Source organism: Falco naumanni, chromosome 9 (assembly GCF_017639655.2).
Source record: "Falco naumanni isolate bFalNau1 chromosome 9, bFalNau1.pat, whole genome shotgun sequence".
NCBI classification, from domain to species: domain Eukaryota; kingdom Metazoa; phylum Chordata; class Aves; order Falconiformes; family Falconidae; genus Falco; species Falco naumanni.
The window spans coordinates 29061216-29084928 of record NC_054062.1 but is presented as its reverse complement, the minus strand read 5'-3'; the positions used below and the strand labels follow the sequence as shown (position 1 = coordinate 29084928).

The window sequence follows — 23713 nt, the reverse complement described above, 5'->3', positions numbered from 1 at the left end:
GTCCAATTTAGTAAATTAGGAAGCTTTAGACAAGAGAAGGACTTGAAAAGAAAATAAAACTTTAGAAATTATGTGTGCAAAACATTACAAAGAATATTTAAAAGGATACAAGTTTATTAGCATTTATATGAAACTTAGTCTGCAGATTATTATGCAGACAATTTATTTATCAGCTAATTAAAAAAATGTTTAAAGGCATAAATACTGACAACCACAACGACAAAGACTAATAGAAATACTTATTCAAAATAATTTTCCAAAGAATTTTTGCTTTCAAAATTAAGTAGTTTATTTACTTTCAGACTTCCAATACCTATTTCAGCTCTCTGTTGCATAATTTGCCAACGCTTGATATCAAACAGCAAAGTTCTACTTAAATACATTGAAATACAAGATCAGTCACCTCCCATCCCAATTTGCTTTATCTTTATATAAAATACTTCTAATGATTTAAACTTCAGGGCTTTTGACAAGAAAAACTTGTATAAGCTATATCCCTGTATAAATGAAATGGTCTCATTTAGTTGAGCAGTTCTTTTCATACACACAGAGCAGTAAAACACGTGTGCCACTCTCTTTTGAGTTAGTTATAACATCCAGTAGTATGTGTATTTAAAAGTGAGTTTAAAAACAACCTAACAGTTTCCTTTAAGCAAGGTGATATTTTTGATGCGTTTACCTGGACAGGAGAGGCATTGGCATATCCTCCCATGGTTATCGGAACAGAAAATTGCTCCATGAATACAGGTAGTGTTCCCAGTTTCCCTGGGAATATAAAGTCAAAGAGGGACCAAAGCTCCTTTAGGTTATTTTGCATAGGGGAGCCAGACAAGATAATTCGATGGGGTGTGCGGAACTATTAATTAAAAACAAAACAAAAAGAAAGTTATTGTCATGGTTCATGGTTTAACCTCCCTCCTGTCTCACAGGATATTCAGTATCACCATCAACTAATTTTCATTTTAAAATATGTGGCCCCATATTCCTGAAATAAACAGCCTTCTACAATATATTGTCCATGAACTGTTAGCAGAAAATGAATACCAGCAATCTGACACAATTTATCCCTGACAGTAAATTACTAGACAATTTAAATTGTCTGATTTTTTTTCTCTATCATACTTCTGTAACTTTACTGATGTAAACTCAATAAATATGTTAAGTAAATTAAAAGTCAAATACAGACCATTCCGATTTATGCTTTTATTCTTTATTAATGGTCAAACGTGTATCTTTATGATAAATACAGGCTATTAGATTATGGAACCTCCCCCCAGAGCGCTTAAAATCTTTCATTTATTTTTTGTAAAGTACCTGCTTGCATACAAGTGTAACTGCAGCGTTTGGATTTCGGATTTTGTGACCCTCATCCAGAATCACATAATGCCAGTCATAGCTGTGGATGTTATCCCGCATCAGTCGAATATATGAATAAGATGTAATTAAAATTCCATGGCATGAAGCAATTTCATGAATTAGTTTCACCTAAAAGCAAAAAGTGCACATTGTCAGTAATAGTGAGACAGAAAACTCAGACCTACTGAACTACAGGTTTGCAGTCCAATATATACAGAAAAAGTTTTGAAAAAGCACATACATAATTTACTTTGCAAAATAAAAAAGCATAGGCAAGATTTTAATTATATGATTCTTAGCTCATCTGTAAAAGAATGAAGCACTTGACTACTGAGTTATAACAGATCAGAAATCGACCAGAAGGAAACAGTGTTTTTGTGTGTGGGGTGTTGTTTTTCTTTCTTTCTTTTTAAAGGCAATCTCTGAAAGAACAAACAAATTTGATTAAAATAACTGGTTTCTTCAAGTTCTTCTATATTCACCTCACAAACCTAGCTTTGTGTACTGCATGCAAGATCTAGAACGTTAGAAGAAAATTAAACAAGTGAAAAACTGAAAAACAATCACAAGAATCTATTTGGTTAATCCTAAATTCTGTTCAACATTTCTCATTAATAGGATTAATATATTTGTTTAAAATCTTCAAATTTTGTTTTTCTTTTGTAAGCTATATCCTTTCCCCAAGTTTTACTAGCCTTTATAGTTGTAAATTATGTAGGGCAGGGACAGTCGATGTAACACTCCACAGCACTGACAGTATTCAAGACTCATCTTTCTTATATTTATCCCCCACATATAAATCTAGAAGACTTAAAACAGGAGATGATGGGAGGGCCGGCAATTCTGGATGAAACATACATACCCAATGTAAAAGAAAAAAAAAAAAAAAAAAAGTAGAGACACCAGAGAATTTGCTAAAGGAAAGACAAACCCCTTATTACTGGAAGTGCCTGAAAGAAAAGAAAACAAACCCAACAAAAAAGAAGGGGAAATATCCATCTCTAAGATGGTGTTAAAAGTCCATGATCTCTTCCTGTAACATTTCTTGCTCAGACATATTGCAAGATCCAAAAAGCTCTTCTGCATTTAATTGGTCAAGAATTTCTACTTTCTGATTATCCTCTCCTGAAAAAACCATGACACATTATTTAATGTTGACATTACGATTCTCCAGAAAATATGTAATCTTTAGAACAATTTATGTTACAGACAGGGTACATTTTCTAGGCAGGGGTGGACACCCAAAGCTTAATTTTACCTGGTACACTGCCCATAGTTTGCAATCATGTCCTAGAGTCTCAGCAATGGCCTATCATAGAATATTGTAGTCATCTCTACCCAAACACTTAAGACAAATCATCTCGGGCGATTTCAAATTAAAAGCTTGTAAAATATGTAACCTCTCCGAGTTTTTGCAATTAATAGGGTATGTCTGCAATTAGCCTGACTTACAGAATGCTACACTGTTGTCATTAAAAGATGTTTTGTGAAAGTGCTGCTGTTATTATGGAGGCTCAAGAGACCAATCCCTCCTAGAGGGCAAACAGTGGACTAGTAGAAAACAACAGCCATAAATCACATTGTCAGGTAGCAGAGAGAACAGAAGTGAAACACAGGCACATGAAGGCCATTCACTGTAAACATACCACAGCAGAATCCTACTCAGGATTTACTGAACCTGTAATTAATTAAAGTTTCCTTCAAGCTAAATTTTTAATAAACAAGGATTTGTGCTGACAATGAAGAAATACACCACCACAATTTTATCAGCTCACATACAACACTTATTAACTCTCATTTTACTGCATTGGGTACTTTCTCGGAGGTTGTCTTTGCATTAGCTGCAGCTCTTGGAATAATTGTAAATATTTGAAAATATGATAAGAGATTTAATATTGGATACACACTGTTTTAAGGTTGTGGCATTTCTGAATTTATGTTATTTTATCATATATTCTTTAATACATAATTCCTGTTTGGTTAGGTTCAGGCACATTTATTCCCCTACCCTACCACCGCCCCAGGAAATACACTTCAGGGAATTATTTCAGGGCATGCACTATTGAACTAAAAAAACCCCAAAACCAAACCAAACCAAACCAAACCAAACCAACCAAAAAAAAAAAAAGAGCCTATCAGCTTAAGAGAGACAAATCCTACTAATGCCAAAAGATTACACAACAGTTATCAGCTTTGAAATTCTGAACTCTGGCCTTTAAAGGATGCTAATGAATACAGGAACACGCAAGTAGACTGAGTAATTCTGATCTTGTGGTTCTGTTCACCACAGTATTTGAGGCCTTTACAATTCACGGACAGTATTTTCTCCTAACTTAGAGTGGTAAGTTGGTTGTGTTGCCTTGTCTTCACTGGGACACATGTGATGTTACAAAGGCTATAAGTTTTTTGGCAAGCACCGCTTCTTAAGGCTAAAACATTTATGATATATTCTTAAGGACACACCTCTAAGCAAATTATTTTTTTTTCCTGTTGGTACCTCACTGTAGCTACAAGTTTGTTTATGAAGTTACAAAAACAGAACAGTTTTTTTGACTGATGCTTACAGAAATAAGGTTTATATTTTTTTGCAAAAATAGTCTTCAAAAATATTTAAAAGGACCTGAACTCTTCTATAATATTAGGTATTAAAAATGGTCATTTTCTTAAACAGAAATGTGTGTGTGTTAAGACTGAACTGAAAGAACTAGAGCAGTGATAACTACAAAATTCTCTAAACATTCGGATACCTTTAACGCAAGCGTGAACTTACAGAGTATCTAGTGACTTACACAAATGTGTATCACTTCTACTGAAGAATGCATTTTTGATTCAGGCTTATCACTATCTCATAAGCAATGATTAAGCCCAGAGATCCATAAATTCAGCCTACAAAAGCTCTTCATTATTTCCCTGCCCCCAACAATCTAAATGGCACCATGAAAAGGCTTCAAAAGAACACATTACAATGTTTAATAATGTAAAAGTTGCAATAAAGAGAGCTAAAGCACTTACTACATATTTAACAAGAATGCTACTTCTTCTGGCATGATACTAAGTTTATCTGAGTTTGGTCCTTAACTCAGAAATACATAGGTTAAAACAGAGCTTCCATAGGCAGTCATACCAATAACTGTAACCTCTGAATCTTATTTTCTTTACATGTAGATTGAGTACTCTACTGTGAGGGTGGAAGGTCTAAAATCTTCAGCGTGCAAAGCCACCTTCAAATAGATGGTTCCACATGTGCAAGCATCATGAACTGACAACTGCTTTCGAGGGCTGCATTGTGTGTCCAGCATTTGACCAGAATAAGGCAATGTAAAGTTACAGCATTACAAATGGTATGTAATTACCACCAGAAAGAATTGCTAAGCTCAGTGATACCTGTTCTAAAAATCAAGAAATTAAAAGTTCAGCCTTGATCTTAAAAAATTCAGCCTCCTTCTGTATGAGATATTTTAGTTGCCTCTTAGATGATTTACAAATGCTCATGTGCCATCAGAAGTTTTGAAACAGGACAAGCTCTTTGTACGGAAAGTTTTTTTTTCCTATATTTAGACCTTTCTTCCCCTTATCTTCTGTTCTATGCCATAAATAAAACAGTATTTGTAATACATGACATTAGATTTACTACTTCATTTTCTCTTATCCTTAGAGATCTCAGAGCACCTGATATTTACAAGTCACTTTAAGCTACACCAGATTTGAGTGTAAACCATAGCAGGAGGTTAGTAGCATAAGACAGCACCACAGGACATATTTAGCCACAAATACTAAACTGAAAGCTGACTTCATAGGGGAAGACTATTACTTAAATCTGGTTCTTCCTATTGCTTCCAACTTAAGCACATTTATTATTATAGGAGAACCAATGATCTTCTGCGATCACAAATAATAATTAAAGAAACTAAGTTTTGCATTTCATTAAAATGCTTTAAACTAGCTTTGAAGTCTTGGAAACCTGTCCAACTTGCTATTGTGTCTTCCTTCCATCATTTAAAATACCAATCTGCCTTCCCTTGTGGCTAGCTGAAGAACTTTAAACTACTAGTCTATTTTAAAGGGGAAACTGGAAGTTTAGACTTCTCTCCCTTTATGCCAAAATTGTCTACCATTGTTATTTTAGCAAAAGAATGAAGTAGTCTCTCTTTTCAAGCATCGCATACGCTAAAAACCTACACAAATACTATAGCAGCAGAGATATCTAAGCAGGATGTCTCCATGACTTGTCTGAAACAGGCTGACCAGATTTGCAGCAAATCTGGTGCTCACAATTCAGGCTCTTATTTCATTCTATTATTGGGAAAATCCTAAAGTTGCTTGCAAAGAAAATGAAAATGGACTGGCAAGAGAGGATATGCCAATGTAATAACTGGTGAGCCTTTCAGTCACCACATTGCTCAGAAGTCCTTTTGTAATACTGAAGTGTCATTAACCAAAAAGATGCACAAGGTATTGCCTAGTATCAATCTATGATAAAGTTATCGAACAGATGTCTTCCCCACTCTTCACCACCAAGCAAATACTTTTGTTCGTAAGTCTAAAGGAACTGGGAGACAGGATCTTGCATTGATGCTTTGGTACCTTAGAAGCTGCAACAGAAAATACCTATTCATAAAAGCATGTAATTTCACCAGCAGTGAAAGATTTAACGTTTGCTAATATTTCAGGATTTCTGACAATGTCATGGTAATAATTACGCAGATCATCTAACCTAAAAGATCAACTTAATTTTTATCAAACGAAACTTCATCTGTTGTCTCTGCTACAAAACACTGCCTTGCCTTATGGACACCTGTCATTGCTTAACTCTTTTTCCTCCAGACTTCTCCCTCAATAGTTTTAAGATCAGTCTTTATCTGTTCCTTAGAGATCCTTTGTTCTTTCACAGGCCTGTACAGAACAGGATGCAATACTGTGTTTTACCACAAACAGCCTGCTGGCCAGCTACTGTAGGATAATGCATCCCTCAAAATCCATTAAGATCTTCACTGTCTGGTGTCCCATTAGTTTGGGGGACAGTCCACCAGTCCAGACCATTATAACCTCTGTTAATCTAGAACCTGAAGTGACCTTTCTCACTCAAAAGCAGGTAACGATGTTCAGTTCCCCAGTCCTGTCTCTCCTGGCAAACTAGCTGTCCAGCACAAAACTCTTCTCATTTACTTTGTGATAAACCATGATGTACTAAACAGAACAGGTGAATCCTGGAATTCTCAGCTTAATTCCAAACAGGTCCGTGCAACACCGGGACTACAGGTGCACAGTGACTTGAGTTTTGGCCATATAAAATTAATATCTATCAAAGATCAAATGTATGTTCTTATGTAGTCTAACCATAATTTTCTTTTTCATTTCCTAACCTTAAATAAGCATAAAGGCAGAATGGTCCCTCGACGAGTATTATAAAGCTAACATATGCAAAATTAGTCTCCTGTAATGCCATAGGTTATCAGAAGATGGAACTGCCATGAGATCAGATCAGCACTAAACATATTCATAGAATATGTATCAAAAAGAAATTCTAGGCGGGATCCATATACTAGGACAGTATACATGTGTTATTTATGCTAACAACTTAGAAGTAAACTTTTTCTTGCAGGCATAAGAACAACTAGAAAGGGAAAGTTTGGTTGTTAAGTCTTTTGTTTACTTCAGTCATAGGCTTTCTCTTCTCTGATTAAGAGGCATCTAGGAAAAAACACGCATGAAGTGAAGACTACATCACCAGTGACAACTGTTTAAAGCTTACTGCTGCATCTCTCAGAAGATAAGGCATTAGGGTAGAATTAGAGAACTGAACCTATCTAAAGTGATCATATGGCATCCACATTCCTTGAATTTTAAGTTATTGAGTAGGCATTTGTGGAAGGACAACGGGAAGGCAAAGTCCTGAAAACCTGACTATTCCTGCAGATGGAAAAATTTAAGCCAGTCTGTCAAGTGCATTCATTAACAAATACCCCAAAATAAGCACACATCATTTAATTTAGGAAGACACGTGAGCATGTTATTGAGGTCAACAAGACTTTTATGGTTTAAAAACATACCGAGTTGATTGAACAACAGGAAACTATTAGCACATTAGAACGTGCTGTTGCTTTTTTGCCATGTACTGTAACTGCATCAATTACCTCAGAATACGTTTAATCAAGTGCAATTAAGTACCATATCATTTTAATGTTATTACAAGAAATTCAATAAATATTTAAAGAGAAATTTAAAAATGCTTTGCTGAATCCTGAAAAATCCATTTAAGTATCTGAAAGATGAGGCCAAGGGAAAACAAAAATGTAAGTTTTCCAATCCAAGGCCTGAAACTTTAGACAAGTCAGGCTTATCAACTTAAGAAATGGAATAAGAACATGCATATTAAGAGACTGGCCAAGAAAATTAAAAGACAGAAAAGGCACTGCTTGAAAGAAAGAAAACCAACAAAGTAACACTCATTAAAGAAAATGAGACTAGGTGATATCATCTGACACACCAATCAACTAAGAGAAACCGCCTGTGCAAGCAAAACATATTAAATATTAGTTCAATGACATACTGATGCATGGAAGTGCAAGGAAAGAATTCACCAGTATCAGAGCAAGAGACCTGTTACTATGTGTAACTCGGTCAGGTAACGCTAGTCTATATCGTAATACAAATGTACTCCATGTAATCTCTTTTTTGTCCAGTTTCCTAACAAATCTATACAAGACAGTGAACTTTTGTTCTTCTAAAACCATCAGAGAAAGAGCACAAGCTTGCACAGAAACATTCAGGCAGCGGATTTTTTTTTTTTTTTGGCTAGCACAAAAGGAGAAAAAAAAAAAAAAAAGAGAAGCTTCTGGAATTACAAAATGGATGTCAATCATTACCTTTTTGTTGGTATACGAGCCAGTTTCATGGAGAACAGCGACTCTAAATGGAGGCCACCATGTATGGAATTCTTTTACCCACTGATGCATCACAGTAGCTGGACAAACAATTATTGTTGGACCCAATCCCTGATACCTATATAAAGCATTCAAGAAAAAAACCCAAACTTTAACATGAAATAAATACCCTTTATTAAGTGACTCATTAAAATACACACATATTAAAATGACACACTTTATAGTTCAAGTGGAATATGAGAGCTATGGAAATTAATTGGCACTTTGGTTTTCTTCGAGTGTTTTTTAAAGGAAAGTGAAAGGGGTACTGCTGTAAGAACCTATCCACTGAACAGTTAATGGATGCATCTATCAAGATAAAACACAGAAATAGAAAAGCTCCAAACAATAAGGCATAAGGGAACTTCCTCCTGTGGTAATACAAATCAGGTTTAGGTGACTGCTGTTTCTATAAGAGAGAAGAAATCATTAACAAACAACTATTTTATTACTTCTATTAAAAAGAATATGTAGCTGGAGTCTCACAAATGGACTTACACACAGGTGTTCTACTTCATGTTGGTAATGTACTGTACTATTATCACCATAATTTACAGATAAGACAAGGACTCTAAAGCAGCAGAATATATCATCCATGGAAGCTGAGGTCTGAGCTGGGCTTAAACTGTCTCGTAAGTTTCTTATTCATAATCATATGATTGTTTCTGAGAATTACTGAGAATGTTTGAAACAAAGTCTTTCTGTATATTAAGTTCAGAGCTACTCTTAAGGTTAAGAAGTGAAAAATTACTTGCACAACAGCCAAACAAGAAATATTACTATGACAAACAAATAACAACAATCATATAGGCAATACATTAAGTAGTGGTTACTGGTAGTTATTTTTCAAATTCATTTGCTCTTTAAAAAACAGAACAAAATGACTTTGCAAACAGAAACAATAGCTACAGTTACCACATACTGATCTGTGTCTGGCTGACTCCATACTATTCAAGTGGTAATACATAAACAATTTAAAAGATCACAGTATACATTCAAGATCACAAGCATACAGCAATAAAGAAGGATTTCCCAGACACCAGCAATACCTTGCTTTAAAAAAACCCCTGTTAATGCCTTCAGAAACTGCTGACATTAAGAAATAATATTTTTTATTAAAAGCTTATACATATGCAGAATAACAACCTGGATGTTGCTTATCTCTTTTATTAGGAAAAAGTATTATATAACAACCTCATATAGTCTAATTAAAAACCTCCCAGCAATCCATGGGGTAGTTAGGAGTTGGAGATGCAATAACTTCAACTATGTTGTGAATCCAAACAACCACTGCTACTGCTCTTAATATCTATAGCAAAAAAGCCAACTTTCCCAGAACGTATTAGATCCTCAATTCTTCAGGGTAGTAACAAATTACTTCTCTTTATTCCCCTGGTCTGTATCAAACAAGCTCACATCCTGGGTTTACCTGGATTTTTCCCTTCCTTCAGCTTAAACAGAGAGTTCACACTTCCTTTGATCAATTTTCAGAAAAAATCCACACCCCCTCTGCTCTGTTGTGAAACTCCTATAGTGTCTAGTCTGGCTCCAACCACTTTCCACTAGCCAACATTTTATTCTTCTCTTGAGAGCTTTTATTTATTTATATGAGCCATCTAACTTCCAGTCTATGCTGTTTGACAAAACTAAACAAACCATGCACTTCTGCTTGCTACACTTTGGAGGCATCCTTGATTCTCCCAATTGCTGCAACAGATTTGCTCTGCTGCCCATCCAATTTATATTTGTTTTCCTTGAACAAAGGTGACACTAACAACATTCCAAACCAAAGTCTTGCTAGTGTCTTCTACCAGAATGATAATGCCGCCCTGTTCCTATCCCAAATATACGTCATGACATATTCTGTCTCTTTTTCACAGTTGCATCATACTATCATAAGCTATTAAGTTTATGGTCAATATCACATATGATCGATATACTCAAATATCTTTTTTTTCCTGTTGCTTCTCGTTTATAAAACTCAATTTCACAGCAATATCCTTTATTCATTCTTATTTAATTGGATATGATTAGAATTGCAAATAAGATCTATTCCTACAACTTAGTAGTAAGAAAAAGGAAGCTCTATTCACATTATATTTAGTATTTTTGAGTACTAAAAAAATATCAGAGGAAAACATGTTGCATTATAACCAACTCTACTGCCAAACACTGGCTAATCATGCCTTCAAAATGAAACTGAAATGATAACTAAATCCTAGTGAAAATAAAAGTACAGGGCAGCAAGAGCAATACAAGTTTTCTGGGGCAATGGATTTTAATTTATATAAACACTACGGAAATTAATGTCTCTGCCACTCAACTGAGCCTTAATGTGTAATGTGTATGATTATATCTCAGTATCCTGAAGAACACAGATGAGTAAATAATCAGTGTATAAATGTTGTATAGCAGAGTTTCTCATCTGATCTCTCAAATGCAATAAAGTAGTGAAAGGCAGTAACTTTGCTAAAATAATGTATTTGGAACCAAGCAAACTTGTGGACCTCCCAAGTCCTTCATCAGGTTCCAAGAACAGATTTCAACATAGATACAGGCTAGAGATGGGATACTTAAGTTTGCTGCTGCTTTGCTTTTATTCCTTGTGAAGGGACCATTGTCTGAAAGCTGTTGCTTGTTCCAACAGTCTCAGCTTGTCCAATAAAAAACCCTTCCCCCTTTATAACAAACCTTACTTCCCTTATATCCTTACACCACCATAGCTGCAACACTTCTGGATATGACATCTGGCTTTCCCCACATGTATGGCTCAGTAACTGCTAAAAGTGAGACATTTTAATTTTTGTAATAGTTATACTCCATGAAACAAGTACTTCCTTACTCCAGCTATCTTTCAGGCTCCTTCAAAATCCGAGTAGTACTGAAATCAGAAGTAGTTTACAAAAGGAATTTTCTATTCACCTTATTTTGAAGAATATTTGTGCAGAAAATTTCACTGGCAGAAAATACAGCTGAATATTTTGGATATCAACAAAAGTGACCCTATCGCCTCTATACTCAAGTGCCTCCAAATATAACAACCTTTCCAATTCTGCACAGGAATGACAGTATTACCTTCATTTTACAGAAGGGCAGCTGAAGCTGGGAAAGCCTGCAGTGCCAGAATCATACAGTAGTATGCTAGCTCCACCTACGCATCAAGGTAATGAGATACCAGCTAGGCTGGAAGACATTTAAACATGCTGACAACACAGCTATGTCCACTCAATCCCTGCTTCTCAGCCAGACTGACCAGAAGGTCTTCTGCTTACTTGACTACATGACTGTCAGACAGAAGCTAGCTAGCCAGAGTTACTGCTTCCTAGGTCAGAGTGCAGATGGGGAAAATGCTCAACTAAGCAAGCTAGTTTAGACCTTCTGCCTTAAAGCACACAAGTAAAATCTGACTAATTTCACCAGCAATTTCACCAAAAAATTAAACCTTGTCTCCAGCTGTGGAATTACTATCGTGATGGACTTAATGACTGCACCAGCCAAACAATGAAGCTGAACACATTATCTTACATGCGGAAAGAACACTGCAACTTAAGTTTGCCATATTTTGGCCTTTTCAAAGTTTTGTTGTAGTGTCACTGCAGTATCTTAGGACTTCACTGCAGTATCTTAGGACTTAAGCTGTAACTGTTTAACAGTGTCAAGAGATGTTCCTGAAGGATTTCCATCAACTCAGTGGTTCTCCAACCCTACACAAAATAATCTGTACAGTAGCATCCTTAAATCAGGCAGCCATAGTCAAAGTAAATCAACCAGCCCGAGTGATGGAGAATCTGAAGGGTTTTTTATATAAAAGCTACAGTAGGAAGCAACTGAAGAAAAGACAGTAATATTTTCTCTTTAAAGCATTATTTTACAGCTCATCTACATGCTGAACATAATTTAAATATGCCTCTATATAAAGTTAGTTATTTTTCTTTAGTATAGTACTATGATATTTGATTAATTGCATGTAGCAATTTGTATCAGGTAAACAGGCCAACAGAACTAGAAAAAATCAAGGATTATTCATGCATGCATTTGTAAATCCAAGGACACCAACAAGTATCTTTTCCCTTAATTTCACCTGTGAAAAAAGAATTTTAAAGCATTGCTCAGTAACAACAAAACATAAACTATCTTGTAAGAAAGGCCAGTCATTCTAGCGTAGTTTTGAAAAACAAAAAGTAACAACAAAACATAAACTATCTTGTAAGAAAGGCCAGTCATTCTAGCATAGTTTTGAAAAACAAAAATAACAATTAAAAAGAGCAGCTGGAAATTCTTCTGTACAAGTTACCATTTTCACTATTTTTTTTGGCATGGATAACTCCCTGACTATCAGAAACTCTAATTTTCACTGAAAATCAGCTTGCTACTTCCTGTAAAGCATTTACCTGGTTGCTTGCCAAAACAAATATTTTGATGTAAAATTTAATAAATGGAACTAAAGGTATTATATCTAATTTAAAATTCCATATTGTGTAAACTATTGATATTAATGTAATTGAGTTTGTAAACAATCCATTTGTGGAAGCTAACCTTAGACACTGTATTGACCCAAAATATCTAGAGCGGCTCATCTGCAAAATGAAGCATCAATGCCTGGAATTCATTAAAAGTGTTACATGTTTAATTTTTCCTGCCCTACAGCTCCATTGTCTCGTAAAATTTTTCCTTTGATGTCCCCCACTAAAAGAATTAAAGGAATATTGTAATTGAAATGTCATTAATAATTCACAGGACCCTCCTCCACTAGCAATACATCTGATGAAATATTCATTGAGCTCCACAGACTGACAGTCTGCAGAGGAGCACTTGCCTGTAATTTGAACCACGAGTCCTCATCTTGCTGTAGCTCAGACCTGCCAAGAAGGCAATTATCTGGATGGTCTTGCCCAATCCCATCTCATCTCCCAGAATTCCTCCTGCCTGCTGGCAGTGCAATTCCCAGAGCCACCTAACACCTGTCTGCTGGTACCTAAAACAAGGAAAAAGAAGATGGCAAATGTTTGATAATACAGAGCATAACAGAAAGTACTCATGAATTAATCATTTGGTCAGGTTCTTATACTAGTTACAGTAACATGCTGGATGTGTGTTTTACATGAGTGCTGTATTTACTAGGTCATACATTTTTGATGCACTCAGACATTACATGTGACTGTCATTCTTTATGCAACACTAAAACATTTCTAATTAAACTGATAGTCATGATAATTAGAGGGTATTTTATTTCATGTATATTTTAAGTGTTAAAAGCAACTTGGAAAGCTACTCTAACAAAGCATTATTTTTTCAGAAAAAAGATGACATGTAAGGGTCTAGTAAACTATATCATTTGGAATATATACCCTGAACTGAAGGAAAAGCTTGACTTACAACGGGTACAGACTTCACACTCCACTGTGAAAACTGATCATACCTGCCAAAGCATGCTTTCTTTTTACATAAATTCATTTAATAACATTCAGCCTCTTTCAAAGAAGAAAAAGCCAACAAGGCAAAATGTTTTGCAAGGCAAAACAATAGAAACCATTCCAGTGAATGGGATGCAGCAGAGCCTTATTATGTGAGAGTATCAGAGCAGTTTCTACTCACAGTCATTCACTGGAAACTATATAGGCAACAATGCAAAATACATTCCAACTAAAAGAAGCAGACTGGAAAGCAGGATTTACCATGGCAAGCTAAAAAGGTGGAGATAAGATGCTGGACTGAGAATCCCTTTAGGACATGTATGAAACAGAGAGACCAGTAGCAATAACACATCATGTGTGTGGGTTAAACTCAGAACAGAAAGAAATGAAGAAACAGTATATTTAAATTACAATTAAAAACATAAAATACACATTTCAGCACTTCTACATCTTGTAACTTAAGAGGAAGAACAAGGTTACCTATATCGTTTTCTTGATGGCATGCACTCCTGGAGTGCAGAGCACAGCAAAGAGCAAAACACTTTTTGTTGTTGTTAACAGGGATTTTTCATTTTAGGGCACTGCCATGTACATTTCAAAATTCTGTTTCATTCTCTGAACAAATAATATTTAGGACTACAATGACACTAGTGTCTACACAGTACTATTAAAAATGAATTTATGGTGAGTTCTGTATGGATTTAGAGAGTGCTAAACAGGGACAAACAAATGGCTTGAGCAGTTAGAAAAAGATGATCAAAGAACACACCTAATGGTTCAGACGTCATACTATCTGCTGGTGTCTCAAATGCATTATACCAAGGCAACCTTAAAAACCCCTTTTATTAGAAATTAATTCACCTTAAAAATGCAGGAACCTAAAACCAACTATGAAATGGCTTACAGGATTAGCTATAATCAGGTTAAGATGCTACCATTACTACATTTTATCAAGACAAAGCATTTTCTGGGAGAAATTAGAGAACTGGAGAGAACCCAAATTCCAGTCAGAAGCTGCTCCCCCAGACTAATGTCCAACATGTCTCTTCAGAAGACAACCATTCAAGAAATTCCTGATATTACATTCTATTATTTCTCAGGTTTACATCCAGTGATGTAATCACTGTAGCCACATTTATAAGCATCTTCCTTGCTCTCCCCCTTCTCCTGAGTAAGTTCCACTTTAGAGAATTAAGTTTGTGAAAAATTCTGCTCCAAGGTTACCTAAAAATGGAAAAGATGCAGTACCTTCTTTGAATAATCATATAAACATGCAATAATAGCAACTACGCAAAAGAAAAAAAATCCCCCTCCCTAATGTTTTACGGTTATATGGAGAAGTAATAAATTCTCTTTAATCTCATGCTTTCATTGCACCAATTTTTGTTTCAGTCTAAAAATATCATAGAAGGAAAATAAAGATGTTGCCAGGTCTTTCAAAATAGTTATGTTTGGACTGTATTTCACATGAGCGAGCAATCATGCTGTGATGCATCCCTCAAAATTCACCATAGTAGCTAGCAGAGTTTAGCTGCATTGTTGCTGAGAAGAAAAAAAAAAAGTATTTAAACGTATCTGGCAAATCATGCACTGAAAGCAAACACTGAAGAAACCTGGTTTCTTGTTCATACAGACAGCATTCTCTCAGGCTAAGCACAGACAGTTAAGGCAATGTTTGTAAGTCAGTCTTGCTCACTCTGTTTGGTTTTGTTCTACAGCAGCACCAATGGTATTCTTGCTGAATGTCCCTCAAAGCAGACAAGTATATAGGGAAGAAACTAATCATCCACATTAACAGGCTTACCAGAGAACAAACTTAAAGGTCTACTATTTCTGGTGTAAGCTAACTTCTTTGGAATTACGTTCAACTATGCAGGAAGATCACTTACAGTATACTGCTATACACCTCCTTGGGTCAATATACTTCGATGCTTTGTACTAAACTTGCTCAGAACTCGAAGTTTAATACCTATTGACTATGGGCCTTCCTACATTGGAGATTTCAGCAATTAAGTTACGAGTCAGATGAATCATTCAACTGAATTGATCTTTCTAACCACTTAAGAAGTTTTGCCAACTGACTCATGCTTGCAGGGATACCCTTCATTAGTGAGGCTGATATAGCTAAGATTAATTTTTAGTTGTCTGCTTTATTTCAATTCCCTTTGTGCTGCTCAGACCACACATCCGTTCTCAGGATTACTCCTGCAGTACCTTTGTGTAAACAACTGGAGACCACATATTGGCTGTGTATGGTCCTGGCAACCAAGTCATTAATTCAATTCCATTTCAGAACTAGTGCTTTCCTTCTGAGGAACTGCAGGACAACAGTAATAATTTCTTTGAGGTTAAGACTAAGTGGTCCTGTTGGAAGGGATATCACGCATGCCCATTATAAAGCAGGGCTTTCTACTACACTAATTTCAAGCTTTTGGAGAGTTAGCTTTTGTAAGAGAGGATGTTTTTCCTGATGAGCAAATGTTTCCAGCAAAACTGAATTCAAGCCTATTATGCATGAAAGTTATGGGAGAAATTATGGAGGAAGGTAACTTGTCAGCTGCTAGCTTGTTTGGACTACCTTTTGTAAACAGCTTTTTGAGATGAACTTGAAAGTGTCACTGGGCACCGTGGTCTCAAAAAGACTGAAACAGAAAGCAGTCATATCCAAACCTGTAATCCAGCATTAAATAACTAAAGAATGAGTTGTGGAGTGTTTCCTATATACTAAAGGCATTAAGAACGCATTCTCTGTATTTTAAAACTTTACAGGGCAAAATATTCAAGACTATTTTATGGTATGAATTATGGGCAGTTACTTGGAGTAATTAAAGAAAAAGTTAAAGCAGGGGTCCTCAAACTTTTTAACCAGGAGGCCGGTGCGCGGATGAAGTGGCAGGCAGTCATCTGCGGCTGCTTGGTTTCCCTCCCAACCCCCAGCAGGGGGGTTCTGTAAATACCGGGGGCGGGATTGAGGACCCTGGGGCCACAGTTTGAGGACCCCCGAGTTAAAGTCTATATTTTTTACCGGCAGAAAATTTCACTCACTCAAACCAATCACAGAAACACTTACGCTTGTTTTCACTTATCAAAACTTGCCAACACCTTATACTTCCAAGTAGTTATTCTACCACTCCACACCTGAATTAAAAGCAAGCTCTTAATAATAAAAGAATTTATAAAAATAGACGAGTGCTTCTCAATTCGAAGTTCAGTTAATTTGTATTCACATTATTGACTTCAGGCTGTTATCATCTGTATTTTCATGTAACTGCATTTTTTGCTTATAACAAATTAGTTTCTTTGAGGTTTGATCCTTTCTGTTAAAGAAATAATCCTACAGAAACAAATGAAGTAAAAGTTAAGGCATCATTCACTGAAGTAAAAGTTACAGCAAGAGGCATCTAGAAATCACTGACGAATATTATTAACAGCAAACAGCAGCATAGTATTAAAATAAAGTACACAATACGTACTTAAAAAGCTTTTTGAAGAGAAATCCTGGAACTTTGAAACCCTCTTCAAATTCAGTGTCACTTTCTTCAGAAAGTTCCTCATCTGTTTCATGTTCTTTGTTCTTCAAACATTCTTTTTGCCACCTCCTGGAGTGACAAAAGGAGTCAACATTCAATTATTGCACATAAAAGATACAATATGAAAATTACATTGAATTTTCAATCAGGTAAAAACCCAACAAAAATGCATTCTCTGATGTCACAATTTAATTAGTAATACTTTTCAGGAGAGAATTATGCAAGTAAATGCTGAAAATATCTGACATATTAAAAGGTGCATTCACTCCTGACTAGTTATAAGCCTTCAGTTTTACAGCTAGTTAGAATTTTCTACAGACAGAAATACTAATATAATGGAATTAACAGTTAACACCATAAAAAAAAAATCAGCTACCTTAAATTCCTAAACTTCCATACCCCCTCCCCCCCCAAAAATATCAATAAAGCTGATATTCCAAAGCAATTTTATTAATTTAACCAAACACTTAAATAACTTCCTTCACCTACAGAAACATGCAGCTGTGGATAATCTTATACAGAGGATTCTGTTGGAAACATCACCATCTTTGGGGTGATGTGCTCTATCTACATCTGTTAAGCAGACATGAAGAGAATGAGTTTTCTGAGGTTCTGAAATTAGAGTAATTTGTGGTCTCCAGCCTAATTTCATTTGGACTCTAGGCATGTTAAGAGAATTACCTTCCCCTTCCACCATTCCCCTCCTTTTTAAAAAGTACCAAAGGATCTTCAACATCCAAGAAAATGATGGACTTGCATTTCAGTGCCCCGAAAACACTTACCTGCAACAGTAAAGTCTATGCTACTGCCAGTTGGGTATGTACTAACCAATAAATAGCACTTTGCTGACAATTTGGGTTTTGCTGGAATTCTCCCATGAAAGTGCCATTCATTGCAGGCACACTGAACATGGTGTGTAAACTGACAAAATCCCTACAGAAATAGGCAAGCTAGAGAACAGATGGAAAACATTCTTATGTTACTGTTCTGGATACAGTGCAAAACCAGCCATAATTCATCTCATAAAAAGGCTGAAGGAGAAGACCACCTGATATTCTAGAACTATCTGAAACACAAAACACAAAGATTGGAATGGTTGAAGTCCCAAAGAACTCCAAGTAGCAATGATGGGATGAAAAGGAGCAAATGGAAAATTCAGGCCAAAAACCTTCATTTAAGCTGCCTAGCACTGCTGCAATTAAGTGACAAACAGCCTCCCAGATGAGATGCTGGAAAACTCATCTGTCTGGTCTTTTAACTCTGCATTGAGGAAACCCTGGCAAATGTACTCTAGAACAGTCCTGCAGTAACTGGATGGAGAAGGACTTAACAGGATGCAACAGCTTAGCAGTACACCTTGTTTCTGAATGACATATTACAGGCGAGTGAACAGTCTGTTTCCCTCCTGGTAATATTACACAAACGGCTTCTTGTTAGCTTAAGTTGCCTCTGTAGCAACAACAACAAAAATAGCAGGATAATGGACTAACAGATTTATAAAAAACAAAACAAACCCCCAATGCCATTTCCCAAAACTTTTTATTCTGGGAAAAAGGATTTCTGGACTACTTAAAAATGTAGGAAATTCACATTTTCCTCTCTTTTTTTAACTTTTAAAGTTATTTAACCCAATTTTTCTATAAAGTTGTGCATCATTGTCAAGCATTCAAAAATAAAACTGTATCTAGAGGTTGACATAGAAACTGTATTTTATTTACAGACTTGCTATGCATAATCCAGTGTGCTATAAGCCTATGGGCTGAGTGCCTTTTTTCAAAGCTACTATCCCAGTTTCATCCACGTCAGGAAAAAGAAGCATAATCATAAAAAAGTTAATTTCTGGCCCATAGTTGACAATATCATCAGCTATAGAATAACAACTGAGTTTCATTATCTTGATTTATATTCTGACTTAACTAGCCAAAAGGAGGGAGACAGAAGTTGCTGTTAGAATTTCTCAAACTGCCCATAAGACAGCTACCATACCTGACATTTTGCACTTCCAACCTGGAAAACAAACCTAAAAACACTACAAAACATCTCAAGTGTTGCTACAAGTCTTTTAAGACTTCAGCAATGCTGTTATCTAGCTCAGTCACGTTAAGAGCAGACATGACTGGCACAACGTCACATACAGTACTGTAACTCCTTCCAGCTTGCTATGAGAAGTGCCTTCTCCACTAGAGAAAAAGCCTGTCAGCTAAACTGTTTAAAATCAAATTTGATTCAAGTTTTCAATCTTGAGCACATTAGCAAATTAAAAGCCAACAAAACCACAGACAATGAAGTTCTAGTGTTCCCCTCATATTTTTTAACTACATAAGCAGTTCTGAGGGCAATTAAACCAATGATGCCTGTCTTCCTAAGGACACTATTCTGTATTCCTTAGTATGAAATAACGTGAAAACACTAAAACTAAGACTCTTCTTGCTATTAGGCCATTCAAAATCATCTTCCACGGGATCTGCAACTCCTAACAAGACTTGAGCTCATGCTGTGTTTTCTCCAATGCCAGCATTATTAATTTCTCTTTTCTCCCCAATCACTTACTTCAGTGAAACTTGCTGGAACTTCCGCTTAAAGGTTTCTGCATCTCTGGCAATTTTGTTTAAAAAAGCTTGGGTTAGGAACAAGAGAACAGGGAAGAAGCTGAGCACTTCATATACAAATTATATACTTCAACACAATCCTAAACTCTTTCTCATGAAACAAAGCTAATTATGGCAGGTTCCTAGATCAGCTTTTCACCAGTTTTGAGAAAATGCCTACAATCTGCCTTTACAGAACTCGTCACAAACTTGGAATGATGGAATTATTTTAAAGTGAAAATAAATACCACCATCTCCAAACATACACAAGTTACAATAACTGCCAGAAATGAATGCACTGAAAAACTAAGAAAACACAATGCTGGACAGGTTTAGAGCACCAGCTCCACTGGAATATATTTTTATCTCAAGTCACAAAGTCTGCAGAAGCAAAAATCATGATGGAGGGAAAAAGCAGCATATACAGAGGAGAAAAACCAAGATGGACAAAAATAGTCTTCAGTTTTCTGATCAAAAACTGTTGAGTTGTTAATGTTTATAATCAGATTATTATTTCATTATATGCAATCATGTCCAGTTAAGTAGTAAAAAAAAAAAAAGAACTTACTAAAAATATATGAAGTGTCAGTTTTTCCCACAGATACTTTTATTTATCTATCCTAGCACAGGAATGGAAATCTTATCTTAGACTAGGAGTCTGTTAAATGTTTGATTTAGGAAAAGAAAATTCACGCTCTGGAGTCTAGCAGGCAGATATGGTACATTCTAGAGGCACAGCATAAAAACACATCTATTTTTGTTCAGTACTACAATGTTGTGCTATCAGGCACAGATGGTCAATCATTCTTCTGAGTTCCAGAAAAAGATCAATGTTTCAAAACTGATAAATGCTGACTGTCATTGCATCAGCCTGTGTCATTACCGGAACAGAGACATGTCAGAACTTGATTATTTTATCTGATTGATATGACAAGACTCAAACCAAAGAAGAAAAGTTCTACTTAGCACACTAAAATCAAAACAACTGTCGATCACAAAGCTTCCAAAGGGACAGCTAGGTAAAGTATCCAAAATCCTTAATACGGTTCAATATTAATATTCCACTATATTTATTAATTAATATTAATAATCCATTAATATGGAATCCATATATTGCCACTAGCCAACACTGGAGCTTCAGTCTCCCCTGGGAAGTCACAGATTGCCCTCTAGTGTACATTACAAAAAGTGATCCAGAAACGACTAAGAAGAAACGTTCCCGAGATTAGCTCGTAGCTGTCTGGGAATTTAGCTTCACCTTAATGTAACTGCTACACTTTCTGCAAGATGTGTGATCAACGTTGGGATTTTTCTCAAAATTATTAGAGACCTAGAAAATACGTACATCGAGAATTTGAACTAATAAATATCATACTTAATTTTCCTAAAGGAAAGTTTATTTTATACACACTGTATCTTTACTGAAGTGTATAATTACACAAGCTGTAGTACCAGAGCCTTCAATATTGTATCTCTTCCAAAGGTCTGGAGGGTTTTTTGCCCTTAATTACCAGTTTAAAGAAAAAGCAGCAATTTGTTGTTACCACTAACAACTTCCAATGTTTGAAGAAGCTATTCAGTTTTTGAAAGGCTTGTGAACTTAATGTAAGACATTGTATTAAGACATTCTACACTAGAACTCCATCATTTTCTTTAGAAAAGCATAAATATCTAAATGGCTGAAGCAATGGGAGGACAAACACTATGTGCTAGACCAGATCAGTCAGTTCGTCAGTCCGGTCTTGTACCTTCCCTCAGAAGTCGAACTTTGGAGGGAGAAACAGCAGTAGCCCATATTTGATTTTACACAGGAATGTATTGACCATTTTGTCAACATATTTCTTAAGTACCTCAGTTAAACATCATTAGTATGCCTAAACAACTACAAAATACAGGTTTTGCTGTCGCCAGTCTCTTGAAAATAAAAGCATGACCTTTGATAAGTCTATTTTACACTGTCCATGGTCATTGACATAAATACAATTTTATCCTGGAAGTGGAGTATGAATGCCATATATCATACAATTAAATCTTTCTTAATATAAGAATGTATTCAGATACTAGGCACATTTCCCACTTATTGCAATACCCTAGAAAGAAATACTGCATCCAAAACAGTAATAAGCACAATTTTATTTTTTTTTTTTAAATACAGTCAGGAACCAAACTGAGGTTTTAATATAGTTTGCATTTGTGAAGCACAATATGTTTTCTATTTTCTACAGCTAAGAATCCCTTACAGATTATTCTAATTTGCTAAATTGAAGCATTCAGCATTACTTTTCTGATCTAACTTTTTATGGTCTAGATGGGTGGATTTAATTGGTACATCCTAACAGATGAAATACATGCAGTTAGTACCACAAGTCTCCTTAAGTAAATTAAGACCTATGTAGACAATCACACTCTTGAGCTTAGAATGAAAGGTGTACTCAGCAAATGAGCCAAAATATATCTTCATTTGTGTCTTGGTTTTGTCATTTTAAAAAGCAGTTAGGATGCTCTAAGAAAGTATCTTCCAGGAAAGGTAATATTTAATCCTTTTTTAATTTATAAGTCTGAAACATCAAGAGATTCAGTGCCTTAGGTACTTCAAAGAGGGCTAGCACATGAAAACTGAGCAGATTTGACAAAACAAACTGAATTTTAAGCAGATTTTTTGTTTTGTTTGATTCTTTGTATCAACTGCTTTGTGCACTGATAGCCACAACTTCTAGCTACTCAGCTGCTTGGATATCACTTGGGAGACACTGAAATAAATGGCTTTCCTAGCCTTGCCTCTGCGCTCTTGACAACAATTGAACAATTCAAACAACTGTACTCCACAAACTATACAGAGTACAGAAGAAAACAGATATAGCACTTACCTCCCATAATATAACATATAATTCCTTCCTTGAAGCAGCAGGCAGATACGTACTGACAACTGCTATGGGAATAGTGACAATAAGACTGCTACTTTTTGAGTTTTGAATCCAAGCGATTACCTTATACAGATACTGTATTAGTGATGTCAGTAATATATGTATGTACTGTGTTACATTATAAGCAGCAAAAATTACTTGGTTATACTTATGCTTTGCATTTTAATACATGCAAAAGAAAATTTTGGTTAATATGAAAAAAAAACACCAAAAAACAACTCTGTAAGTTGCAGTTTCCACATCTGCAAAGTCTTGAGGATAATACAAGAAAACCATGCAGCAGTTCTCTTGTTGAGAACCAAGGAAAGGTTTATTTCCTATGAATTTAATCTATATACAAGGTTATTTATTTTGTGATCCTAGACAAAAGAAGCTGAAAACAGGTGCGTTTTTTCTTATTCAGTGGTCTTCAAAGAAACTGGCTCTACCATGACCTGACCATTCCAGCAAGCATGAGGCAACAGGTTAGGATTCCGCCAACATTTCTAGACCATGATCGTCACTGTTGAGTACGACAAAATATACATTGATAACATACCTGGTGATGGGGATCAAGTCTCTGAGACCTTCAGTACCATTCTGGAGACTGATTACCTAATCCTGTGGGTTCAGCTGGTAGTAGCCAGTATGAAGGACAGTTGGAAACGATCATATGCTACTTCTCACTGAATCGTAAAACTTAACTTTTAGCTGCCTGACAGTGTTCTACTTATTTCCTTACTCTCCATGACCCTGATGTTCCTTGTCATTGTTCACTATTCTTGCAAGCTATGATTCACCTTAGATGTTGACCTTTGCAGAACAGAACATTTTTCCCCTGTGCATCCGCACAACAACATGGCTCCAGTGACAGCAACTAGAGAAAGACAAGCCTCACACAAGCGAGAAGAACTGAAATTACTGAGTGTGAGCTGAACTCTGTATAGCTAACTTTTACTTTTTTATGTTCCACTGACCACATCTTGCTTTGAGTGACTA

The 23713-nt window shown here is 35.8% G+C and overlaps 1 protein-coding gene across 2 annotated transcripts in view; it reads right to left on the bottom strand.

Annotated features, from left to right (window-relative positions):
• ERCC6 (ERCC excision repair 6, chromatin remodeling factor) overlaps window positions 1-23713 on the bottom strand; it is a 51078-nt gene that overhangs the window by 14999 nt on the left and 12366 nt on the right. For both annotated transcript variants that reach the window (XM_040606214.1, XM_040606213.1), the window contains 5 exons: window positions 17167-17292; window positions 13096-13254; window positions 8223-8358; window positions 1315-1485; window positions 680-856 (listed from right to left, as the gene is read on the bottom strand). In XM_040606214.1, the coding sequence (XP_040462148.1) occupies window positions 680-856; window positions 1315-1485; window positions 8223-8358; window positions 13096-13254; window positions 17167-17292 (769 nt within the window). The remainder of the gene's footprint in view (window positions 1-679; window positions 857-1314; window positions 1486-8222; window positions 8359-13095; window positions 13255-17166; window positions 17293-23713) is intronic.